At 36.3% G+C, this 26,241-nt stretch overlaps 1 protein-coding gene across 1 annotated transcript in view; it reads right to left on the reverse strand.

Moving 5' to 3' along the window:
• EYS (eyes shut homolog) overlaps positions 1-26,241 on the reverse strand; it is a 1,591,612-nt gene that overhangs the window by 756,328 nt on the left and 809,043 nt on the right. Inside the window, exons 23-24 of the mRNA XM_060115102.1 lie at positions 21,206-21,398; positions 18,317-20,056 (exon numbers count right to left, since the gene is read on the reverse strand). Coding sequence (XP_059971085.1) covers positions 18,317-20,056; positions 21,206-21,398 — 1,933 coding nt within the window. The remainder of the gene's footprint in view (positions 1-18,316; positions 20,057-21,205; positions 21,399-26,241) is intronic.

Below are 26,241 nucleotides of genomic sequence, written 5' to 3' on the forward strand. Positions count from 1 at the left end.
TCTATTAGAAACAGGTTAATATAACTATTGTACATCATAAGAAAGAGCTCATACCTGTTTCTCATCAGAGAAAATCTTTCTTGTTTCTTCACTTTGTCACATGAAGAAGCTGAGGGTAGTGATCTGCACATAATCTTAGAGTAATTTAAGGGGCACTGAGTTTAAATTCAGGTTCCCAAACCCAAATCCAATCTCCTCCACCACTAAGTTTACCTCCAAAATATGTTTTTAAGAACAATAAAATACATCAAATTTATGCTGAAGACCTACCTCTGTGTTCAATACTCAGGGCACAAAAAAAAAATTGAGGCTTTTAAACAATGTATTTTCTAATGTGTACTGATGGCAAATGGACAACTATACACTTAATTACCATCAAACAATTGTCATAGAAGAGGGGTCATCATAGTGACACCGTACCAAGGCTCTCACTATTGCAAAGCTTGCCCCAGGTCCCCACAGAACCTTGAGTGACTGCTAAGAGGACAAAGTGAGAAGTTAAATTCATCGTGTTTAGCTCACTCCTACCACATAGGAAATCCTTAATATATGTAGTTATTAGTTTTGCAAGAAAGTGGTTAAAAGTGATATAAAGAACATGTAATCACCACCATCTAATCACAGGTACAATTTGACCTATTCTGGGAACTGCTACCCTGAGTCAGAGTCATAAACACTACTTGGTCTCTCTCACTCTTTTTCTTTTTTTTAAATTTCTAATCCTTTGTTCATTTTTAAATTTTTGTGCCCTGATCTCAGTCTGAACACTGAGAACCCACTTCTGCTTGTATCCATTCACCCAGTCCAGATCCAGCAAAGAGGTCTCCTAAGCATGGTTCACCAGCTGGGGGTCTACTTGTTATGGGGTCTTGTAGTTTCCATTTACTCCCTTGCCCCACCATATCACAGTTTTCTGGATTCTCTTGTGTTGTCAGCAGAATACTAAGATGACCCTTTCCACGACCCTCATCCTTGATCAATGTCCCTTTGAATGTGGGTGGATCCTGTGAGTATGGGAAACTATCACTCTGGTGATTATATTCTGCCATAAGCAAAGGAAGATTACACAGTGGGCCTAATTTAATCACAGGAGCCCCTTAAGCAGACCAGTTTCTCCCACAAGTTGCAGAAGAGGAAGTCAAGGAATTCAAAGAGTGAGAGAGGTTAGACACCAGGAATGCTCTCTGTTACTGAGACAGAGGGAGTTGGGGGCACAGCCTCGAGCATGTCTTCTGGGAACTGCGAGCTGTACCCAGCTGATGGCCAGTGAGAAAAAGGCACCTCCGTCCTACAACAGCAAGGAAAAGAATTCCTTCCACAAGTAGTGAGTTGGAGGAGGACGCTAAGCCCAGATGGGACAATAGCCAGAGCAGAGATTCCATTGGTATATTCCTGACCTATAGTAGCTGTAAAATAGTACATAGCATTAAGATTGTGGTGATTTGTTACCCAGCAAAAAAAAAAAAAAAAAAAAGACATGATGCTTTCTGCATAAGCCCTTTGCTCTAGCATCTGCATCTGCCAACTCTGAACCCAGTCTCCCAGCTGAGATCTCTTTCATCTACACCAATCTCCCCTGGCCCATCGTACTTCAGCCAGCTACCTAGGCAGGCTTTAGAATTTGATGTTGACATGTAGCAGGGTTTTTTTTTTAAATGAAGAAAATTACAGAAATAGAATTATCTATTCATGAATAAAGAATAAGATAAAAAAGATGAGAAGTGATATTTCCAGCATTTTTACAGGCAGTTACATTATCTGGTCCTGGTCCTAACTTGGTCTCCAAATCACACTGTCAGGACCAATAAAGTTAATGGTAATGTATTTTTTTTAATTATAAAATTTGAACTGAATTTGCCGATTTCCATGTAGTAGCCTCAAATTAACCATGAACAGGTCTAAGAAGGTATGATACTTGTGAAATTAGTAGGACCTGAGTATAATTCTTTCAAATGTTTTCTAGTTTTCCCGTCTTTTTAGAATTAGATTTTTATTTTTCCAGAACAAATATATGTGGAATAACAATATTTGAAACGCATAAAAATTTCTCTTTAAAAGTAGAACAATATTTGAATAGTTAGCAAATATAGTAGTTGGCAGAAGTACTAAAAATTTGGTGTAACTTGACATTTCTGAGGTGGTAGACCAGAATACTTATCTCTTTTACAACAACCTATTTTTTTCTTCAATTTCCTTACCTAATTAAGGGAAGCAGATAATAAAAATGGTAAGGCGCTTAAATCAATTTCAAATGCAAAATTTAAAAAATCAACATCAAAATGCCTTTGAGAAAATTTGCTTTGCGTTGAATTGAAACTAATTTTGTTGGATGAGGGCAAGTTTCAAAGCAAGGACACTGGAGGCTAAAGTTTACCATTTAAAATGAGACCTGCCAGTCTAGGACATCTGTAAGTGCTAAGCTATACATTCCAAGAAATAGCTGAAAGTTAGCTTTGAAAGGTAATAGATCATTTCATGCAAACAAAATATTTTAAAAACATCATTAAGTCATGGATATTATCTTGGTATGTGCTATTAGCAGTTAAGTAATTTTTGAAAAAAATGATAGCACAAAGTGGAAAGCTTCAAATAGAAAGTAAATGTATAAAGGGATAAAAGATAAAGAATTCCAATGACCTTCATGAGAAAAATTCAGATAAAAGAGATTATTCTTTCAGATAAAAGAATAATCTTTCAACACAATTTTAAGAAGCAATAAATGTGTTTTTGTTAACAAATTTATTAAAAGCAAATTATTCTTATTGAATGTATATAACATATTGAGTTGTTTACTCTCATCCATGTCTCTTGTCATGTATAACATGAAAAAATATATATAAAACAAAACAAACCCTATTCCTAAAAAGACTTGTCTTACGTTTGGAAATTAGCTCTGTCCCAGAGATTTTACATATATTAAAGTGAAATCTTACGTATTTTATCTTTAATATTAGTGGTTCTGTTCAAAATGTGTGCACACAAATATTTATAGTTTACAAGCTGGAGTCCTTATATGGCCTATATGATAAAATTAAACTAATATGAGTTTAATTTCTTGCTTGTGATTCAGTCAATTAGTACTACATCTCTCAATAACATTTCTTTTTGAAATGAGCTAAACAGAAAAAAATGGGTGAACACTGATTTCTATCACCAGGAAATAAAGACAATTAGTACCAAATCAATAAAATACCAAAAAAGTATTTACATATTTATAGAGATTATAATTTCAAACAAAATCAATATCTTTTATAATACAATTTATATACGTTTACAAATCTGTAACAAATATTTTGGTGATGAATAGGACATGGAGATGATTTAGAAACAAATTGTCCTCTTGTTTCTGTTTTCTCGTAAAGTGAAGGGGTGAAATTAGCTGATTAATTGTCATTCCAAATGTAGTAATTACTTCTTCATCTACTGGCTGGTACTTCTAATCACGCCTTTTCTAGTTTATGCTAGAAAATTATTTTTCCTAGACCCTTTACATTTGAAAAGTACTTTCAAATGTTTATAAAATGTATTATTTTTGTGAGGATTTTATCTTTGAGTCAGAACTTTCCTATTATTTACTTAACCATTTGTAATGTCTACCACTGTCTGTGTCTTGAAATACAGTTGACTCAGAAAGAAACATTCTAATGTCCATATAGATTGGCTCAGTTTGTTCACTTGTCCACTGTGTGGATGGATGCCGAGCTGCCTTGCTATGACCACATCACTGCAGTGGGGTCAAGAGCACAGTAACCTCAGGAAGCAGCATACTCACTTTACCACGCCAACTGTGGACAGGTTTTCTTCACCATGTATGTTTTTCTCCTAATTTAAAAAAATGTTTTAATTGAGGATTTGTTTTGAACTTTTTTGATTTTATGTTAAGAGTAATGATAGATGCAATGTATATAGACTGACTACCTCTAAAAACTGAGTTAAGCACAGCATATGCCTTGTCTAGTTTAATCCTCACAAGAGCTTTTTGCAGTGGCCATGGTTATTATTCCCATTTTAAAGAGAGAAAGGCTAAGTATTCCCAAGATCACACCATTACTAAGTAGATTTGGAACTATATAGCTTGGTTCTAGAGCCCAAATTCTAAACCCCCATGCTGTGGTAAGGACACTTTAGAAAACAATATGCTAATTTTGGGGGGCATCAATAAAAAAAAGTATAAGTCCTTTACACGCATGTTTCGGTTTCCACCTATGTCTGTGGAATTCAACTGATATTATTTATCTCTTGTGCTTTTAAAAAATAAATAAATATAAAATAGGGGGCAATTCCTGTGTGGTTAATAAAAATAAATACACTTTTTTTCAGCCAGTTTGTGAAAAATGTTACTTTAATTACAGGCCCTATTTGGTTTTGAAAAAAAAAAAAAAAAGACGACTTTCTTCAAGTAGAAACAGTGATACTTACCTACCTTCAGGTACAAATATTAAATGGTATAAAAGTACAAAATTGCACTGTTTATTAATTTCCACTATCAAAATGATAAAACACAACTTTATTTTATTTCCTTCCATTATAGAGAGCCCATCAGATGCTGTAAAGAGTGACAGAGGCAATGGTATCAAAGGAAGAGACAGAAAAAAACACTAGAGGAAATAAAAATTATCCAAAATCTAAGCAAAATGGTAAGTTACTTAGAGAAGCTTCACCCAAAATAAGAGCATTTATGAAAATCAAATAGAAAAATACAGTTCATAGTTATAATCTTAGATCAAAAGAGTTGTGCTTATCATCTGAATTTTCCAAATTCTATCCAGAATTTTTTCAATGTCCTAATATGAATGGAATATTCATGTCTTGTTTCTTGAGCATTAAAAATCACTGTTTAGAAAGTAAAATAGGGAAGTTTTGGAGGAAAGGGAAAGAAAATATGATAGGAATATAGGAATTAATGTTATTTTTATACTTGAAGGATCCTGTAATTCAAAGCTGAGAGTAGGGGTTAGACACTGGCTGCCATCAGGGTGTGAATGCAGAATGAGGAGTCAAGGTCTCAGGAAGGAGAGGACAGCCTCACCCCGGATCTAGCGAGCTTCACTACTGACTCTCTGGAACTGATGATACATGCTTCAAAGCATTAATAAGAACTAAAGAGACTTAGGGAAGGGTTAGAAATCCCTGGCCAAAGTACAACCAGCGGTTTACAACTACAAGAGTTGCAAGAGTGTGTCTCTGTCTAGAAATAAAATCTCACAATAGAGTAAATTATTCAACCGTAAGTGAGCAAATCAAGAGAGTATATATCAATAAAATTCAGGGCAAACATCAAGCTTAGATTTCAAGTACTCAGAGCTTAAAGACCAGACAGGTATTAGCTGTGTCTGGGACAATAGTCTAGAAACTAAAAGAGCATATAGAGTTGAATTACAAAAACAGAAGCTTAGAGAGAGACTAGCATTCAGGTGGCAGTGTGACAGCAGTTTTTATATATTTACTCATATAATCCTAAAAATTAACTCCACAAAATTAGTGGTAGAACCATTTAATAACAGAGACAAATCACATAGCTTTTCTAAAGTCAAAGAGTTAGAAAGTCAGAGAATGGGAATTTTAGGATTTGTCCATCTTTCTGCCAGATTACCAGGCAATGAAATTATATAACTCAAGGTTTTTAAAAATCTTTTTGCTTTTAGTGTGTCCTTGTAGGAAGATGGTGAAACACACAGTGGGACACCATGTGACAAGAGAAGGCAGAAATTAGTGATGCAGCTGCAAACCAAGGAACACCGAGGGCTGACAGCCCCACCAGAAGCTGGGAAGTAAGGAAGGACTCACCTCTGTAGGTTTCAGAGGGAGAACCTGGCCCTACCAACACCTTGTTTTTCAGATCTCTGGGGTCCAGGACTGTGAGACAACAAATTTCTGTTGTTTTAAGTCACCCAGTTTGTGTTCCTTTGTTGTGGCAGCCCTAGGAAACTAATACCTTGTTCATCAAAATATATTTATAATTCTAGCATCAGTGTCACATTTACAAAATTTCAAAATCAATATTATCAAATTTTGCTGTCTCAGGATCTGTTTTCTTCTCTTTCCATATTTTCTAATTCTGGCATGTGTTCTGTCAATAGTTCATACTACATCCTTGGGTCTCTCTACTCCATATGGGCTTCTTGTTATATACAAACACATAGGCATGGACCCAAGTCTATACACATACATACACACACACACATGATACATGTATTATTCTAGTTATATTACCACTCAGGGAACAGATAGCTTGGATTACTAAATATTGTTATTAGTAGAGAGTTCCTCCATTCAACACAAAGTCACAAGTAAATTTCCAAAATAAGCATAAATACAAAACACCAAACACATATTTCACGCCGAACATGACTTGGTAATTCATGACAGATGCAGGAGTGAGAGTCTTTCTGTGCCTCAGGGCCATGATCAGTAATGTCATTATAAACTTATCAGACTTTTGCGTTGTAATAGAGCTATTGTAAGACACCATTTACAGCTGATAAAATGTCAGATAATCTTATTTGCAGCATGTCTGGAAAAATTGGTTTGCCTAGTTTTCCTTATTTGTCTTCAGAGGGTGGTTTAAGACACTTCTCTCTGCTTAAAAAAACCGATTACCAAAATAAATAAAAATAATACAGTGTACCAGCAAATCCTATTGGCTTAATCTTCAAAATAGATCCAGAATCTGACCATTTCTCAGGCCTTCACTGCCACCACCTGGACAGAGCCAAGGTCATTGCTCACCTGGATGAGGGCATCGGCCTCCTAACTGGTCCCCTGCCTTTGACAGCCCCACTCCCACCCACTAATCAATACTCAGCAGTACAGCCAGAGTGATCACTCAGATCCTGTCACTGTCCTGCCCAAGCCCCTGGCATAATTTTCTGCTTCACTCAGAGTACAAGACAAGCCCTTGTAATGACCTAAAGTTCCTGGAATCTGATTTTGTTTCCTCTCCCCTATTATATACCTGACTTCACCCTCTACAAGTCTTCCTCTTGCTTACTTGTTCCACCACATGGAGTTTCCCTTATGTTCGTAGAAAATGTCAAGCAAACGGCATCGGATACTTGCTCTTGGTGACATGTTTTTCTTCCTGCCTCTACTCAGTCCTTATCTCCTTCAAGTTGTTTCCTCAGCGAGATCAAACCTGACCATTGTCTCCCACCCATCAACACAGAATCTGTGACAGCCCCTACCAGTCTGTTCTGCTTTTTTTTTTCTGTACACGGGTCTCTCACTGTTGTGGCCTCTCCCGTTGCGGAGCACAGACTCCAGAAGTGCAGGCTCGGCAGCCATGGCCTACGGGCCTAGCCACTCCGCGGCATGTGGGATCCTCCTGGACCAGGGCATGAACCCGTGTTCCGTGCAGCAGCAGGCGGACTCTCAACCACTGCGCCACCAGGGAAGCCCTGTTCTGCTTTTTTATACATGCAGATTACCACATTATATATATATATATATATATATACACACATATATATACATAGTATGTATATTATGTGTATATACACATGACATGTATATTAGAACTTCACTATGTACACTTTATTATATATAACATGTTACAGAGAAATACAGGTTTGTTACACTCAGTGTTTACTATCTGTCTCTCTCCACTGGAATTTAAGCTCCAGGAGGGCAGGAGACATGTGTTCTGTTTAGCACTGTATCACTCACACCACAAACAGAGACCAGGACATCCTCACTAAGATGTGTTGTAAGTGAAACACGGTTATTCAGGAAGAACATCAGTTACGCTAATCTCTGTTACACTCAGATGAAAACACTCTCTAGGGATTTAAATAGTGTCTTAATTACTGACATTAAATAGCATCTAAAAATGCTGCTGACTGATGTTCATAGAAGTGACAGCTTGTCATACTGCACCACTTGCTTCAAGTATAAATAGATTTGGGAGGCAACATAAATATATTTTTATTAATTTCCTATGTACAAGTGACTGACAATAGTACATAGAATTGAGAAAAACTACGTCTGTGGAGAGGTAAGTGATTAGGTACGCTGTCAAAGGTGCTTTACACCAGGGGTTCCAGAAACTACCACCACATAAAGCCTACTGGCTGCATTTTTTTTTCTTTTGGGAAAGGTTTTGACAAAAGAACTAGGTACACTGTCCCTACCCAAGGGCAAAAGCCCGTGAGCTGCAGGTCCTTACCCCAGTTTTGAACCTTGTTCCCCTGCTTCCCGGAGTCCCCAGAGAAGGGATGCCATTCCCCAGGGTGCCCCACTGAGATCTACCCAAGAATGGGAGCCAACAAAGACATGAAGAATAAAAAGAACCACACTCCCTTCATTGAATTATATCTTATCCTTACAATTCATCATATCTGGGTCTCGCCAAGTTCAATTCCAATGCCCATGAGATACTTACTAGCTGAGGGACCTGAGCCAGGACAGTCTCCACCTGATCCTCATCTGTAAAGTTGGGAGGGGACCCGGTCACTGTCAGTTACTAAACGGATATTGAATAAATGGCAGCTAGTATTATTAAAATCATCCGTGAAACCAGGAGTTGTATCTTCATTCCCATAATATCCAGAGATGTCCACGAGTATCTGTGCTGTTTCTTGGCCAAAGCATTTCCTCCCTGTGACAGTGTTTTGCAAGGCTTATTGTAACACTGACCCAGATCACAGGACTGGATTATTTAGGTCCTCTGCTGGGAGCATCCAGTGCCCATCCTCACTCATACTCTCACTGTAGAGCTGATATTCTGTCTCATACCCACACTGTGCTGAATCCTTTCCCAAGAGCAGATAGCTGTTCCCTAAAGGAATACCACTTCCTGAACAGCTGGGATCATGCTCAGAAACAAACATGACCGCCCCATTTTTACCTGTCTCACCAGCTGCCTAGGGTCTCCCAGTGTCAAGTCACTTGATAAACAAAGGCCTCCTGACCTGATACATTCATAATTCTTTGAGATGACTGTATATGAAGCTATCCAGCTTCTTCCTTAGGAAACCAGACACTTCAGCCATGTTTAGGGTATTTTTCCCAACCTCCAGCTTCTGAACTTCCACAGCTTATATTGCTCTAGTCATAGTAGCCTTCACAGCTAAACCTCCCTTTTACTAAGTTGATGACAATCTTTGTGACCAGCTTTAAGATAGGTTTTACCAGAAACAGACTCAAGACATAGAGAACAGACTCGTAGGTGCCAAGGTGGGAGGGACAATAAAGGGAAGAAAAACAAAGGGAAAACATAAATTGTAAGTGTTTTTACAAACATCTTCTGATAAGAGGAGATGTTTGCATCGACCCTGAGGATAGGTATTCTCACAAACTGGGCAATAGAGGGCATCCATGAAGATGGAATATGGACCCTAAAGAGAAGAGCTGTGAAACTGTATGATGGGATTGAAGAGGGTTTTTCAAAAATAGGGTGGAGATGGGTGGTAGAGAAGTAGCTGTAATGCTTCAGATTTAAACCTTTTCTGATAGGAAATGAAGACTCACTGTAGTTTTTTGTTTCTTTGTTTGTTTGTTTTTGTGGTGCACGGGCCTCTCACTGTTGTAGCCTCTCCTGCTGTGGAGCACAGGCTCCGGACGCGCAGGCTCAGCGGCCATGGCTCACTGGCCCAGCCGCTCCGCAGCATGTGGGATCTTCCCGGACCGGGGCACGAACCCGTGTCCCCTGCATCGGCAGGTGGACTCTCAACCACTGTGCCACCAGGGAAGCCCTTACTGTAGCTTTTTAAGCAGAGGAATTTAAAATATCACATAAGAAGAACAACTCTGAAAGTAATGTGGAAGAGAGACTGGGAGAATGTAGACTAGAAATAAGCAGCCAATTTTAGAGAGAACTGTGGTAGTCCAAAAAAGATGATAAGAGTTTAAACTGGAGTGATAGTAGTGAGCTGAGAAGCTGCTGGAGAGAACTTTATAGATAGAATCCATAGTGCTTTTGATGAACTAAAGTTTACCCTGAAGTTTGGAAAAATAGATGGATATAAATTTCATGTCTGAGGTATGAATCAGGGGAGAAAAATTACGGGTAGGGAGAGAGATGGAGGTTGAAGTTGGGGAGATAAAGATTTTATCTTAGGTTTCTGAGGCACTGACTGGTTGAAAATGTGATTCTGAAAGTGGGAGAGAGTTTATACCTCTGCATGTATTTGAAGCCATGATTGTAGGTGCTTCACCTCCAAAGACAAATTTCAAATAAAGGAATGAGAATTGAAAGAAGCGTGAAGAGTGTGTGAAAGGAAGGAGACAAGAGAGAGGGGAAACATTTAAGAACACACCCTGGAGGATTCAAACTGCAAAACTACATGAAACTGGCCTGGAGGAGGAGGGAAGAAAATACCAGAACCGCAACAGCACAGGCAGGGCCAGATACACCACTCAGGGAACCAAATGCAAAATGAAAATATGGGGTCATTTGTTTAAAAGAAGCAGAAAAAAATGTTCCATTAAAGGTACTAAAATATAAAGCTTTTCCCTTTTTACCTGTGGTCTCTTTCCCATCTTTTCATAGTATTTTTTTACTTACTGTTTAAAGTAATTCCAAACAAATTTTAAATTTTAAATTATTAGCAAAACTTTGACCATTCATCTTTATATTGTGCAATGCCAGTTTTAAATGCAAACATAAGAGAATTTAGTCTTTTTTCACATGATCAAAATTACACACTTCATATTTCAGAGCTAGTATGTGCATTTTGTTCTTAGTAAGAGCTAACTCTGAACACTGAAACAAACTAACTCAACTGCTTTTATTACATGTCTTGGAGGATGCATATTCTAACACCACTTTGGAAGCTGACAGCTGTCATAGTACAATATCAGCCATGGAAAATATGTAAATAAATGAGTAAAGCTATATTCCAGCAAAACTCATTACAAAGACAGGTAGTAAGCCTGGGCAGCTTTGACCTGCAGGCCATACTTCGCCAATCCCTGGTCTATGAGATTAATTTTCCCACGGTCACATGCTGCTGAGATGGATATTCAACAATAAAGATGAAAGCATTTTGAAACCAAAGAACAGTAACATGCATGAAAAAAATTGTATTATTAAATTATTATATTCACTCTACTATATTTTGTATATGGTGTCAATAATACAATTCATTTTAGTGACCAGTGGGAATAAAATGCAAATAATGAATGTTTTTGAATACTGCAAACTAGCACAACACAAAAAACACAGGGTATTCATTTGTGGAAGATGCTGGAAGATGCACAGGAGAGAAAATGTCAGAATGTTACTTCTGAATTTATTACTGTCCTGTGCTGCATGTCAGCAGATGTAGTTTGACCTGCAGGAAAACCGTGGTGTTCATTACTGGATCAGTTCTGTATTGTGTTTGTTTTATAAATTGCAAGTAAATTAGAACAAAAGTGACTATTCGATATTGCAACAAAATCTTCTATCACTATGTAAATGCTTCCTTGCCCACAGGGCTAAGGTGAGGTGCAGTACAAGGTGTCACATGTCAGCTTCACATGTCTGTCTCCTCTGACACTTAGTAGTTTTCACCAAAGGAAAGCTTCTTCATCCAAATTTGCTGGCTTAGGAAATGTAAACATAATAATGAGTCATTTGAAAACCCTAGGATAAAAACATGATTCAAAATGTGTCAAGAGATAGAAATAAGAAACAGGTATGATTGTTTTAAAAAGGTGTAATTCGTATCTGAACAATTCTGGGCCAAACAGACAAACAAACCAAAAATTACATCAATGTCTGGTGCCTTTCACAAAGTAGTCAGTCAGTTAACATCTGAATATTGGATAAAATGATGTGCTTAATGCCATTCCAATTTTTTTCCAATTTCATTAAAGTGTAAAAATGCTGCAGACATGTTACTAATGATTTCAACATATATAGTAATTTAGTTTTAAAAAAGTGCATGGCATGTTTGAATATAAAGATATAGCCCTGTGTTATTTCAGAGAAATATACTACAATTTTTTCAGTTGACTCCCTTGTCACTATAATAAGGTTAATTAGCAATAATTTTCTTTTTTTTCTACATGAATATTTTCCTCAAGATTATTGTAAAATTGATCATTTTGATCTAATATGAATAAAGTGATTAAATATACTTTCTGACATTTTTTCTCACTATACACAAATACTTGCAAAATCGTATTTTACTATGAGTATAAAATATATAATCAGTGTAAAACATTCAGAAAATAAAAACAATATTAAAAGCAACATTAATGTTTTGAAAGAATCCTATGTATGCATATGTGTGGTGTGCTTGCACTACAGATGTCTGAGCAAATATGTGGTTTTATTGGTTCCACTTAATAGTATGAGAGAAGTAACTTTTCATGTCAGCATTTATTTAGTACAACCACCACTTTTGAACACAGGTGTTTCAAAATATTTATTATTTTAATAACATAATTTGGGTATATCAGTAATAATTACCTAAAACTGAAATTGATATGTTAAAACTTTTCCAATGGCAAACAACCTCTGAAAAATGGGTGCCCATTTACTTCCCCCCAAAGGGTAGAGAATCTTCACCATTTCAGAGTATTGTAATTAAAAAACAAAAACAAAAAACTGGCGAACAGAGAAAATTTGTCTCATTTTAAATTTGCTATCTTCAATTGATTCTGATGATTTTGAAATATATTTTTATTGTGTGTTTATAGCAATCTGTTTTACTCTTCCAGTGGTCAGCTTTTTCAGTTTGATTTGACAGAGTATTTTATAGCCATATGTCTATCTTATGAGGCAATACATTTTTGCATATATCTGCATTATGTTTATGACTATTTTTGGCTTAAAAATCATTAATTTTAGTTATTCTACTATAAATATACTCACTATCAACATTTTACTTATAATTTTCTATTTTTGCTTCGAGATTAAAAATTTCCAGTTAGATATCAAATAAATATTAACTTTTATTTAGATTATTTAATGTTTTATTTTGTAATTTTATCTAGTTAGTACTCATAGGATTTATTTTGGTATAAGATATAGGGGAAGAGTTTTCAAAATAACAGAATGCATCAACATAATTTAGTAAGTATTAAAATCTTTACCAATTAAGATCCCTCCTTTTTATGTAATTTTATATCTAATGAGTATATATATATATCTGGACTTTCTGTTCTATTTTTTTATCTGCATCCCTGTGATAACATCATAAAAATTTATTAAAGTTTATTTTAATACTTTACAAGCAAGTTATCTTACTGCCATTCCTTTTCAACATTTCTCTTCCTACTGTCTTTCACTTTAAAATGACTTGATCAGGGTTCAACAATTATCCCATTTGAACTTGTTTGAAATTGCTTTATACTTTTCAAATGTAGTGTCTCTGTAGTGTTAAGGGATCACACTTCTGAGCTCTCAAATAAAGATATGTCTCCATTTATCTACATTTAAGATATTCAACAAATTTCACCTTTTAAACTTTGTTCTGTATAGTATTAAGCAGCAGTAGTTTGTGTTTTTGGTTACTTAAATAATGCATTTTCCCATTAGATTTTCTAAATACTATAAGAAGAAATATGTACATAAAAAGGCATTTTTACTAGTTTATGAGTTTAATAGAACTACCTCTTCTGTTTCAACTTTAAGAATGGACAAAAGACACCGAATAGCCAAAGCAATCTTGAGAACAAAAAATGGAGCTGGAGGGCTTCCCTGGTGGTGCAGTGGTTGAAAGTCTGCTTGCTGATGCAGGGGACATAGGTTTGTGCCCCCGTCCAGGAGGATCCCACATGCTGCAGAGCAGCTAGGCTCGTGAGCCATGGCCACAGAGCCTACGTGTCCAGAGCCTGTGCTCCACGACAGGAGAGGCCACAACAGTGAGAGGCCCGTGTACCACACACACACTCAAAAATGAAGTTGGAGGAATCAGGCTCCCTGACTTCAGACTATACTACAAAGCTACAGTAATCAAGAGAGTATGGTACTGGCACAAAAACAGAAATATAGATCAATGCAACAGGATAGAAAGCCCAGAGATGAACCTACACACATATTGTCACCTTATCTTTGATAAAGGAGGCAGGAATGTACAGTGGAGAAAGGACAGCTTCTTCAATAAGTGGTGATGGGAAAACTGGACAGGTACATGTAAAAGTATGAGACTAGAACACTCCCTAACACCATACATGAAAATAAATTCAAAAAGGATTAAAGTCCTAAATGTAAGGTCAGACACTATTGAACTGTTAGAGGAAAACATAGGCAGAACATTCTATGACATAAATCACAGCAAGATCCTTTTTGACCCACCTCCTAGAGAAATGGAAATAAAAACAAAAATAAACAAGTGGGACCTAATGAAACTTCAAAGCTTTTGCACAGAAAAGTAAACCATAAACAAGACCAAAAGACAGCCCTCAGAATCGGAGAAAATATTTGCAAATGAAGCAACTGACAAAGGATTAATCTCCAAAATTTATAAACAGCTCATGCAGCTCAATAACAAAAAAAAACAAACAAACAACCCAATCCAAAAATGGGCAGAAGACCTAAATAGACATTTTTCCAAAGAAGATATACGAATTGCCAACAAACACATGAAAGAAAGCTCCACATCATTAATCATTAGAGAAATGCAAATCAAAACTTCAATGAGATAGCATCTCACACCAGACAGAATGACCATCATCAAAAAATCTAGAAACAATAAATGTTGGAGAGGATGTGGGGAAAAGGAACACTCTTGCACTGTTGGTGGGAATGTAAATTGATACAGCCACTATGGAGCACAGTATGGAGATTCCTTAAAAAACTAAAAATATAACTACCATACAACCAAGCAATCCCACTACTGGGCATATACCCTGATCAAACCATAATTCAAAAAGTGTCATGTACCAATATGTTCATTGCAGCTCTATTTAAAATAGCCAGGACATGGAAGCAACCTAAGTATACATCAACAGATGAATGGATAAAGAAGATGTGGCACATATATACAATGGAATATTACTCAGCCATAAAAGGAAACGAAATTTCGTTATTTGTAGTGAGGTGGATGGACCTAGAATCTGTCATACAGAGTGAAGTAAGTCAGAAAAAGAAAGACAAATACCGTATGCTAACACATATATATGGCATCAAAGAAATAAACAACAACAAACAAAACAAAACAAAAGGTTATGAAGAACCTAGGGGTAAGAAGAGAATAAAGACACGGACCTACTAGAGAATGGACTTGAGGATATGGTAAGGGTAAGCTGTGACAAAGTGAGAGAGTGGCATGGACATATATACACTACCAAACGTAAAATAGATAGCTAGTGGGAAGCGGCCACATAACACAGGGAGATCAGCTCAGTGGTTTGTGACAACCTAGAGGGGTGGGATAGGGAGGGTGGGAAGGAGGGAGACACAAGAGGGAAGAGATATGGGAACATATGTATATGTATAACTGATTCACTTTGTTATAAAGCAGAAACTAACACACCATTGTAAAGCAATTAGACTCCAATAAAGATGTTTTTTTTTAAAAAAAGAATGGGATTAAGTATTATTGTGAGCTATTTATATTGTTATATTTGTTAATAATAACAGATACCTAAAAGATTTGGAGATAATGTAAATTCCTTAGAATAGAAAGGAGAAAAGAGAAAAAAATAAACATTCTCAGTAAACTGTAAAATGAATGTCAGTGTCTTTATATATAATGATGTGGTAAATTGTATTATTAAATATCTTACTTTGACTCATTCTTTTATTCCTGGAGAAAATAATATTTGCCATTTTCTAGAATTTTACTAATATAGTACTGGATTTTTTTTTAATTGAAACGTTACATCTATGAATGGAATAACTGGAACTCATGCAAACTTTTCTTTTTGTGCTATTTTTGTTACCCACAGCTACTAGAGAATATTTGGGTGAGGAATCTCCGGTTTCTCTCCCTTACACTCTTCCAAACAACTGGTAGAAAAAAAATAGACATATTACTACAGAAAAATAATATGAACTGCTAAAAAATGTCCCTTTTTCTCTCTTAAGTTTCATTTTATTCATGAGTTAGACCAAACCACAAAGACTGGACTGTTTAGAGGATGGTGTACCACAACACCTTCCATTCAGCTTAATAGAGCTGTGGCTGGACTGCCAAATAGCAATCATATGCGCCAAAAGTCCCACCAAACTCTAGGAGACACACTGGTAGAGGGTGTGCCATGATGCTCACTTCGCTGATCACAAGAGGGTGCTTGAGGTATCTTTTTTTTTTTTTCTCAGCAACCCAGTGCAAGGTGAGGAATCCACCAGAGCAAGGGAGCACAGAATAACAGGCTCTCCAACTTTTATACTTCCTAGTATGGAAGCAGCAAGAAGGGAGGAAACAGCAGTGCCCAATGTTTCACTTTAGAAACATGCAAGGAAATTCTCCCTGTGTCAGTGACACGTTCCTTCCATACTTTGGCAGTGTATTAGAACGTACTGAAGATTTTCACACTGCAGGCCATTCTACTATGGCCTACCCCACCTTTTCTTTACATGAAAATATTAGACCAGATGTGGTTTTAAAGGTATTTTCCAGATCCGAATGGGTTTGGCCAACAGGCACAGGAGACAGTGAGGTTGTGTGTACATCTCCTGGACTTCTCCATCTTGGATTGCCTTGAACTCCTGTGTCTTCCCCTACAGAGGAGACACAGCTTCTGTAAGCTAGTGGCTTTCCTCCATAGTTTCTGGGTCCTGGTAACTGCCCTTTCCTTTGCCCATTCTGGCCTAGGGTCAGTAATGATATTCTGCTGGTACTAGTCCCAGCAAACCATACTATGTCTCATTGTTTCCTTATACCCTACCCATATATTTGTAAATGATCTTTTTATTAAACTCTCCCCAAGTACCCAGTTGGAGTTTGCTATCTTTTTCCTGATTTGACCCTTACCAATACAGTGGATGAAGATATTGGAAAAATGCCAGCATGTCTTGGAAATGATTGATTACCTTGTCTAAAAGGATTAGGGAGGCTAGAGGAACTAGAAGGAGACTAGGAGAATTGGAGGAGGTCAAAACCATCAAAGAATATTTGCAGTTGGAGTGAGGGATGAGCAAAATGCAACGTGACAAGATTTTGCTCATAAAGGGCAAAACTAGGATTCAATTTCCTAGAAATGGGGAATTTGTGTCCTGATTGTCTGGACAGTCAGGGGTGGCTATGGGGTTACTGTAGGAGAGGGGGTGTAACTCAGCTACATTTCCTAAAAACCTTCTCTGTGAACAGTGATGTGTTAGGCATTGTCAATAAGTCATAAGTTAGACAACCAGCTATCATCTTGTAAAAGTACAGGGAGGATTCTACTTTTAAATTCGTAATTAAACTTACTATGTTATTTTTAGAAACTTTGTAAAGAAAGTCATATCATATTGGACACACCAAATATAATGATTTGGTCTTTCATATTACTGAGTTGCCAGCCATAAGTCACACACTTAAAAACTTTAAAATATTGATATAATGTGCATTTCTTCTGAAGCATACACGTACACACATACACACACAAAAAAATAATAAATTCCTCACTGAAGAAAAATTAACTTCACTGTCACAATTACACTTGAAATGCCACAAGATAGAACTCTTCTAAAAATGAAAAAAAATCTTCTTTCTGTAAAATACAATTTATTAAACTTTTTTTGTACATTTCCTAACTTGATAGTAATTTACAAGGGTAAAGGAGATTAGTAATTTCTAAAATGCTTTAAGCTAAGAGCAGTTATCTAAGAAAAGTGGCTTTTCATTAATTATTTCAAGACTCTGAATTCAAATTCATATACAGGATATTATTTTCTGTCAGTTGTTATATGGTGTTTTTGTTGAATAAATAACATTAATTTATATTCTGTGTTATGTATACAGTGAAAGCATCATGGCTTTGCATGCAAAAATGATAAACCACACCATGTAGGATGAGCAAATCCAATAGAGTTCCCTTGAGTTTTTTCATCTTCTCAGTTTAAAAAGTACCAGCTCTGAAGAAAATGTTAGAAAGTGTTTGTTATATTGTGTTCAATCTGACAAAGAAGCTATTTCAAGAAATGAGAATAATAAGAGTTATTCCAAAACTTTGAAAGATCCATTGTAACGACTTGAACTACTTGTTGCTGATTGATTGCCTGTGGTATTGCCATCTCCAACATACTCCTGCATTGATCTGGGAGCCTTTGTGGCAGTGTGTAAAGAATAACCACTTATGACAGGTACAATGGCAGGGGCCATCTCCATTGAACTGGCTGCTGCCCTGATTACAAAGAGGCTGTTTAGAGCACCTGGTGACCATGACAGGCTCTTTCTTCTCTGTAGAAAATAAACTCATTTCTAAAAGTTTACAGAACTAAAAGTGAGAAACTCACCAGAAATCATCAGCTGAGGAGGTGCTGGAATGGGCTCCAGGGAAGACCAGATAAGAGATCTAGTGATGGAAAGCCTTTGACTTGCTGCAGGAGATTCCTGACCACGCCCATGATGCTGTAGCTCCCATCTGGACCATTCTGAAGAAGTTCTGACCTCTTGTTTTAAATCAGTTGCTAAGGTCAGATAATCTGTATAATATGTCCAATCTGACATAACTACAGACATGGGGACAGAAGTCTGTATTGGAAGTGATTGGGTTGCTGAAACTATAGAAAATGCTACAGGAGAGGTTACTTCTGAAAAAACAGATGTGGAGTCTATATGTCGTGGCAGGTTGTTTTTGAGGTCACTTGAATACATAGTTTCTAGATGACTTTGAAAGTTTAATTCAAAATCTAGAGATCCATCCCCTGTGTGAGGTTTGAACCAGGTATAAGACCCTTCATGCTCTGGCATGCCCAGTAACTTGTCTTCATTCAGCATCTCAGTGGCATGCAAAGTTATACCATAGAGTCCTATTTTCAATAGTTTAAAAATGTTTTCTGATACTGAAGGATCATCAGCAGTCAGTTTTGAAGTCAAATCCGAATTCATCAGGTCTGAAGGGACAGTTTGTGAAGGGATAATGGATGAACACCTCTTATCCAAACATAAATTAACATCCAAATTACTTGATAGGGTTACATATTCTTCTACAGATGAGACTAAAATTATTTTTGTACCCTTTGTAGAAGGAAATAAAGATGACAGTTCTGTGATTGCCACTGATGGCATGATTTCAGCAGCCGAAGGAAGTGAATGTCCAGAAGAGATAGTTTGTGTTCCTGTTCGTGCAAACCAGCTGGCTAATACTGCTGAATTCATCCAGAATGTCTCGTAAAAGTGGGACTGTTTGCTATGCAAAATTTGATCTGAAAATTCATGAAAGGATTTTATTTCAGTCATAGAACACGTTGCATATGTTTGGATTAATTCACTTAAAGAATCAGCAACCTGTGGTTTGATATTTGTGAGTCTCTGGTTGCTGGATGCTTCAGTAATAACCTGATCTTCATTGGGAATGGAGGGTTGTGTGGTGAATTGGTGCAGAGTTGATGAATTTAAGACGGATAACTGCTTGGATATGATTATCTTAGCAGGAGAAATGAGAGACATCGAAGGGCTCAGCAGTCTCAAGGACTCTTTTCTTGAAATTAATGAAAGAGCTGAATATTCTTCAATATCCTCTTGAGAGACGACTGGAGGTGCACTCAAGGAAGCAGTTGCAGTCGGGAAGCCACGAGAGAGTAATAAGTGTCTGTTTAACTCAACATCAGCCCCTGGAACACCACTAATTACTGAACTCATTGTGGTAGCAGACAAGACAACAGTCCGGGAGCTCTCAGATAATAAAGACTGTGTAGGAAAAATAAAATCTGTCATTAAGGAAGAGATGATAAACGGGGTGCTCTCTTCCCTATCAGGGAAAAAGAGTCCTGGTGCACCCACTGGAGTTTGGATGGGCATACATGATACAGATGTTTTGCCCCCGACGATTTGTGCTGGATCATGAGCACCAAAATTCAGAAACTGAGAAGAGGAAACATCTGCGGAAGAAGGAAGACTCTGTTTTGGTGAAAGCTCTTTAGTGGAAATCAGTTCTTCGAGTAAATAGCTTTCAGAGGACGTGCCAATATTTAATGCTGCCAAACCAGTGGTTGGGAGAACGTCGTGCTGGAAAATGTCTGTCTGTTTTGGACCTTCAGAGAGGAAAAGGTAAGAAAGAAAGAACAAGAGAGCGAGAAAGAAAAGGAAGAAGAAAAATGGATTAAGCCCTGGGCTGAATCTTCTGCAAATTACACTACACCTTATACACATTATATATATGCAGACAAATATGGCTCTGTAAATCATATTTCTAATAAAAGTGTATGAGAAAGTTTAGTGACTTCACAAGCTGCATAAATGCAGAGCTCTATTATTCATACTCCCTGGGGTGACCAAATTCAGAATAAATGGTCTTCTTTAGAATAACTTTCATTCCAAATTAATGATGCCTTTGAAGTACGAAACATGAAAATTTACAATTCTTTGACAGTGAAAAATATAAAAGAATACTTGACCTAATGAGTTAGAAATATTAGAAATTTCATTTTACTTTCTGAATAGAAAATCTTTTTATATTAGATACCATTATATTTCAAATTAACTCCTTAAAAGAACATAAATTATATAGAAAAAATATAGAGCAGTATACCTTTATGCTTATAATATCCATTAGGCTTTAAAAATATATTTTTTTAACAAGGAATACCTTGTTAAAGGCTATAATTCTCATTCTAATTATCCTGAGAGACAAGAAAGAATTTGGAATTTAACATACAATATACTATCTACAATATGGCACCATTTGATTTAGTAAGTTAAATAAGACGTGTCAAAACATACTCAACCTGTCAAAATACTTCCCAATAGGAAAAAAAAACAGATTTTTAAATATCTGAGTGTTCTTCCAATAAATTGATAAAAATATAAGTTTATATATAATGATTCAGAGGATGTTAAATAAAGATATAATGAGGCAAGTAGTAGAGGCCTTTTAAGTAAGTTTTACTGATAGTTGAAACAAAATGAGGTAGAATTGGGGTTCAGTTATCTACCAAAATTTATGTATCAGAATAAAGACTATTCATGAACATTTTGCACTGTTTCAGAAAGAGTATTTATTCATAAAGGACACCAACATTTTTAAAACTTAAAAAACAACACATAACCAACAAGAATTCTAAGCCAATTTTATAGCCCTGAAAAATCAAGTGTCTTAGAAAAATAAATATTGAAATAAATCAGAAAATGTTTTAAAACATAACTTTTTCAAACTTTTCTGCATCATACTCTCATCTACTTACCTTGACCAACTGGAGTAGTGTTCACCATGGCCCTCAGTTGGGTAGCACTGGCAGGTGGGATGTTACTGACCGAAGTCCCTGAGGTGGGCACTGTGTATGTTTGTGTGGAAGTGGCCTCTTTTCCTTGAGAGCTGGGAGGTAAACAGGTGGTTCTTCTTATTTCATTACCACAGAGAAGCCCAATGGAGCAGGTCTGCAAATGACAATCGCCATAGTTAAGCACATAGTTTCTTTGTCCTTGAGAATTTTTAAGTTAGTTTTGAGGTCCATTTGCATTTTCATAGTTATATTAGTTAGCTCACCACCTTATTGTTTAGAAAATGGAATCTCTACAGTAAATTTACCTATATTTCAAAATTAATTAAATTCTTCAAATTTTAGATATGCTCAACTGAATGCCTAAATTTATTCTTGATTCCTTTAAGTCAAAATACTATTTTCCATTTGCTTTGAGGATATTTTTTTCCAGTGAAGAATCTGTGCTGTATGGTAGAAAATATGAATATAAAAACTCTGTTACAAATTTTAAACTTTTCTTCTCTAAATGTCATATTTAGTTGGATACTAAAATAAAACACACGATCTACAACAGATAATTTGAAGACATTATCTTGTGATTTTCTGAATCTTTTTAATCCACATTGGTTTAAAAAGCAAGGTTCGTTTTCTGTTTTAGCTTGACTTGAATGGTCTACTTCTGCCATATACTTATAAAATAATTTGCACATAAAAAATTAATTTTTAATTCATAGGAAAGAGAGTTGTGAGGCATGTATAAATAAGTGTAAATGGATCAGGGATTCTCCTTTAAATGTAGAGTTAAAATTAGTTATACTATTTGAAACATTTTGAATTTTAAGGAAATACCACATACCTATTTTCTGACACTAAAGACATTCATAGGTAGCTCTGCTTCACTGTTACAGTATTTGTCCAAGATTGTATCTAATTTGTACAAAATGTAAATTTTGCTTTAGTTATCCTTTTTTTGTTTGTTTCACAGTTATATATTTTGTATGCACTTTCAACTCACACATTAAAGTATTTAAAGTTTAAAGGCCAGTGTTATATAACTACCTTAAAAATCTAACATGTAGAAAACAGTAAAAAGTGAAGCTAGAAGTAATAGAAGAAACAGCAAGAAAAATATATCTATTATCATTCCACACATTCAAGACCAAGAGATTGTCCTTTTCTCCACTCAAGGGTAAGCAGCAAGCCCTAGAAGGGCTTCACAGATTAATGACAATGCACAGGAAACTAGGATAAAAACCAGAATGCCAATATGCTAGCTTACAGTGAAAACCTAGCTGTTACACAGCTCATAAATATTTGCATGGTCATGGTCAGCTTTCCCCTCCAGAATCACAATCAGAAGCCCTAATTAACTACCTTGAGAAATCATCACCGCAGGATTAAGGATCCTCACAGTTCCCGTGACCAACAAGTTCTCTCCATGTCAGCAGCAGAGCTACCCAAGAATCACAGGTTTCCCTGAGGTGCATTAGACCAGAACATGTAAAACTAGTTTTCAAATGCTTAACAACATCAGACTAAGTTACTGCCAGAAGAATGATCTTGAATACTTGATGTTAACTAATGTATCACTGATTAAAGTTATCTACCTATTAGACAACTTGACACTGGCCCTGCCGACATTTGTCTCTATGATTCTCATATGTTCTCTAATAGTGTTGACTGTTATATTATTGATGTGATAATACATTCATCTTCCAGGTGACACTTAGGTCCAGCAACCACGAAGCCATACTCCTTCTTTCCTATGTTGCATGCCTAGGCTCACATACATCCTGTGCGGTTTTTAGCCTTTAACTCTCAAAGCTGAATTTACTTTCCCAATTTTGAGCTTGATAGGAAACATCTTGTTATATTCCCAAGTACTAGCAACTTTTATATCATATTTTTTAATGTTCTTCCAAATAGATTTTAATTGTTTGAACTTTCTCTGTCTATACACACAGACACAGACACATACACATATGCCAATACAATTTGTCTTAGAGAGACTTCCATATTTTCCTTAGCTAAATCCAAAACTTCATGGGAAAGCTCAATACATGTTCACTAAACCTATTTCCTCTTCCTCTTGGATTACATGTCTCAGTCACTCTTGTGTCTCTGTGTGATCATGTGACTTACTTCTACCCAAGGAAGGGTGAACGTACCATGTGTGATCCTCCAGCCTCCCCGCTGTGTGCTGACCTCTGAAAACACATATTAAAGATGGGTAGCCACAGAAAGGAAGTAGCCTAAGTTCCTAAAAGTCTATCTGAAGGAGAATATCTGAAATCAGAAACACTCACTTGGACTTCATGTGAATGGAAAATAAATTTATATTGTATCAGGCTAGCAAAGTTTTGGAGGTTATTTTTATAGCAGCTAGCATTTTCCTTACTAGTACATCAATCTTTGCCTCACCTGGTCTTTCTGATAATATTCTTTGTTAGCTATGAGAAAATTAAATTTAAAAAGCACCTCATAAATGATTGAACATTTCTTTTTCTATATCTGCCTGATTACATTGGAAGGTATAGCATTTCAAATATTTAGTTTTGCTTTAATTCAGTAAGCCTTTAATTCTGTATATTTCTTTCTTAATTTGGTGGTTACCATAGTAACTTATTTGACCAATACAACCTAATTCACTCATTCATTTATCCATCAAATATGTATTGAGTGACTGCTATTATATGTTTTATTCACTGATATTTATTGAAACTTAATATGTGCCAAGATGATGATCAAAATTTCTACAAAATTTCATGACTTTAAAAAATATATTTTTACTTCTGAATCTATGTTCAAGGAAAACAAGGCAAATAGGATTTTTTGAGTCAAAGCTTTATGAGAATATGGTCATCCACATTTTTTAAATTTTATTTTATTGTATTCATTTTTGGCTGTGTTGGATCTTCGTTGCTGAGTGTGGGCTTTCTCTAAGTTGCGGCTAGTGGGTGTTACTCTTCACTGCGGTGCACAGGCTTCTCATTGCTGGGGCTTCTCTTGTTGTGGAGCACAGGCTCTAGGCACACAGGCTTCAGTAGCTGTGGCTTGCGGGCTGTAGAGTGCAGGCTCAGTAGTTGTGGCACACAGGCTTAATTGCTCTGCAGCATGTGGGCTCTTCCCAGACCAGGGCTTGACCTCGTGTTCCCTGCATTGGCAGGTGGATTCTTAACCACTGTGCCACCAGGGAAGTCCCAATCATCTACTTTTTAATGGACATTGTGTAGCTCTCTTGTCTTTGCTCAACAAATATTTGTTGGTCAATTTCTAAGTGTCAGTGACTGCTGTAAAGCCTGGGAATGAACTAGTCAACAAGATTAGCAAAGTTTCTCCCATCATATAACTTGTATTTTAGTAAAGGAATTAGAATTAATACTAATTAACAATAATTTGCTTAAAGACAAAATTTTGTGAAATAAATAATAAGGAAAAGCAGGCAGGGCTGTTTTGGACGAGTGGTTAGGGAAGTCTTATTTGATCAGGGATCTGAATTAAGTAAATATCTGAGGAAAGGGTATTCAAGGCCGAAAGAATTGTAGTACAAAGACTTCAAGACAGAAACACGCTTGTGTATTTGAGCAACAGCAAGATGGGCAGTGCAGATAAAGAGAATGAGGAAAGGCCATTGGTGGACAGAAATGAGGTAATCGACATGGCCAGGAGAGATATCATACCAGATGATTTGTTTGTTTATTTGTTTGTTCTTGAATTTGGAATTAATTCTGAGTGTGATGAGCAGCCATTGGAATATTAACATTTAGAGTAGAAAAATGGTATGGTTTGACTTATATTATGAAAAGACTATGTTAATGTTACATAGATAATAGACTCTTAAGGGAGTCTGAAGAGAGGACAGAGTGGAAGCTGGGGCATCAGTTGGAAGGTGGCGGTAGCCTTGGTTAGAGACAGAAATAGATTAGCCTGGAGTGAAAGTAGTGGTAGACAGAATAAGGAGATACTTGGGAGACAGAGCCTATGAGATATGTTGGTAGATTGATGTCTGGAGTGAGAAGAGAAGGTTAATAAATGATTCCTAGGTTTCTGTTCCTGTTAATGGATGAGTAGAGGTGCCACTTACTAATTTGAAGAACACTAGTGGAGGCAAGTTAGGGGATGGAGGTGGATCCAGATTTCTATTTAAATACTTTAAATTTGAGAAGTTTATTAGCTATCCAAATATGGAGATAGAGTAGTAAACTGGAAATATGAGTTTTTCTTGAGGCAGAATTAGCCTTAAATCATTTCCATTAATTAAGAAACTATGATTTAAAATATACCGTAGCCCTTCTCCCTAATTCTCTAGTCATAAAGCTAGAGAATGGCAGAGCTGGGATTCATATGTGGGCAATGAGGAGCTTGAACCCACACTCACAATCATAATTTTGCCTCTTGTTACTACTTCAACATTTGTTATGAACAGTTCTACCCTATAGCTGATTACTTTAGATAAAAAATTAAAATGTTCTTCTACTCAGCCTGTTTAACAAACACCACTATCAATTAAATTTAATGATCAACAACAATGTTTTAAGATCTGGGCAAAACAGTGTCTCTCACTGAAATGAGTTTACAACCCAGCAGATCATTTTTCATTCTATGGATGGTCACATTTGACAATGTAATATCGTACTTCATCCTTATTTTCTACTTGAAATGATGAGTATGTAATACAGCAAACAACAACAAAGATCCCAGTGGTCGCAATCAGTTTTGTATCAATTTAATTCTGTGGTTTAATCTACTTTCATCAGAACGGGTGGGCAAATTTTACTCTTTAAAATTTACTGAAATAATTGAAAGATTGAATTTGTCCAACCTCATTGAAATATACATTATTAATATGTCATTGTTCATATAGCAAACTGTGTACATAATTTGTGGAGGTTAGTGAAAATAAAAGAATAAAACCCCTTGTTGAGAAATGATTAAATATTCAAGTCAACAACAGCAGAACATTTGACCGTGTGTGTGTGTGTGCATGTGTGTGTGATGGGGGAAGGGTCTTCTAATGG

The sequence above is a fragment of the Mesoplodon densirostris genome, chromosome 12, assembly GCF_025265405.1.
Source record: "Mesoplodon densirostris isolate mMesDen1 chromosome 12, mMesDen1 primary haplotype, whole genome shotgun sequence".
Lineage (NCBI taxonomy): Eukaryota > Metazoa > Chordata > Mammalia > Artiodactyla > Ziphiidae > Mesoplodon > Mesoplodon densirostris.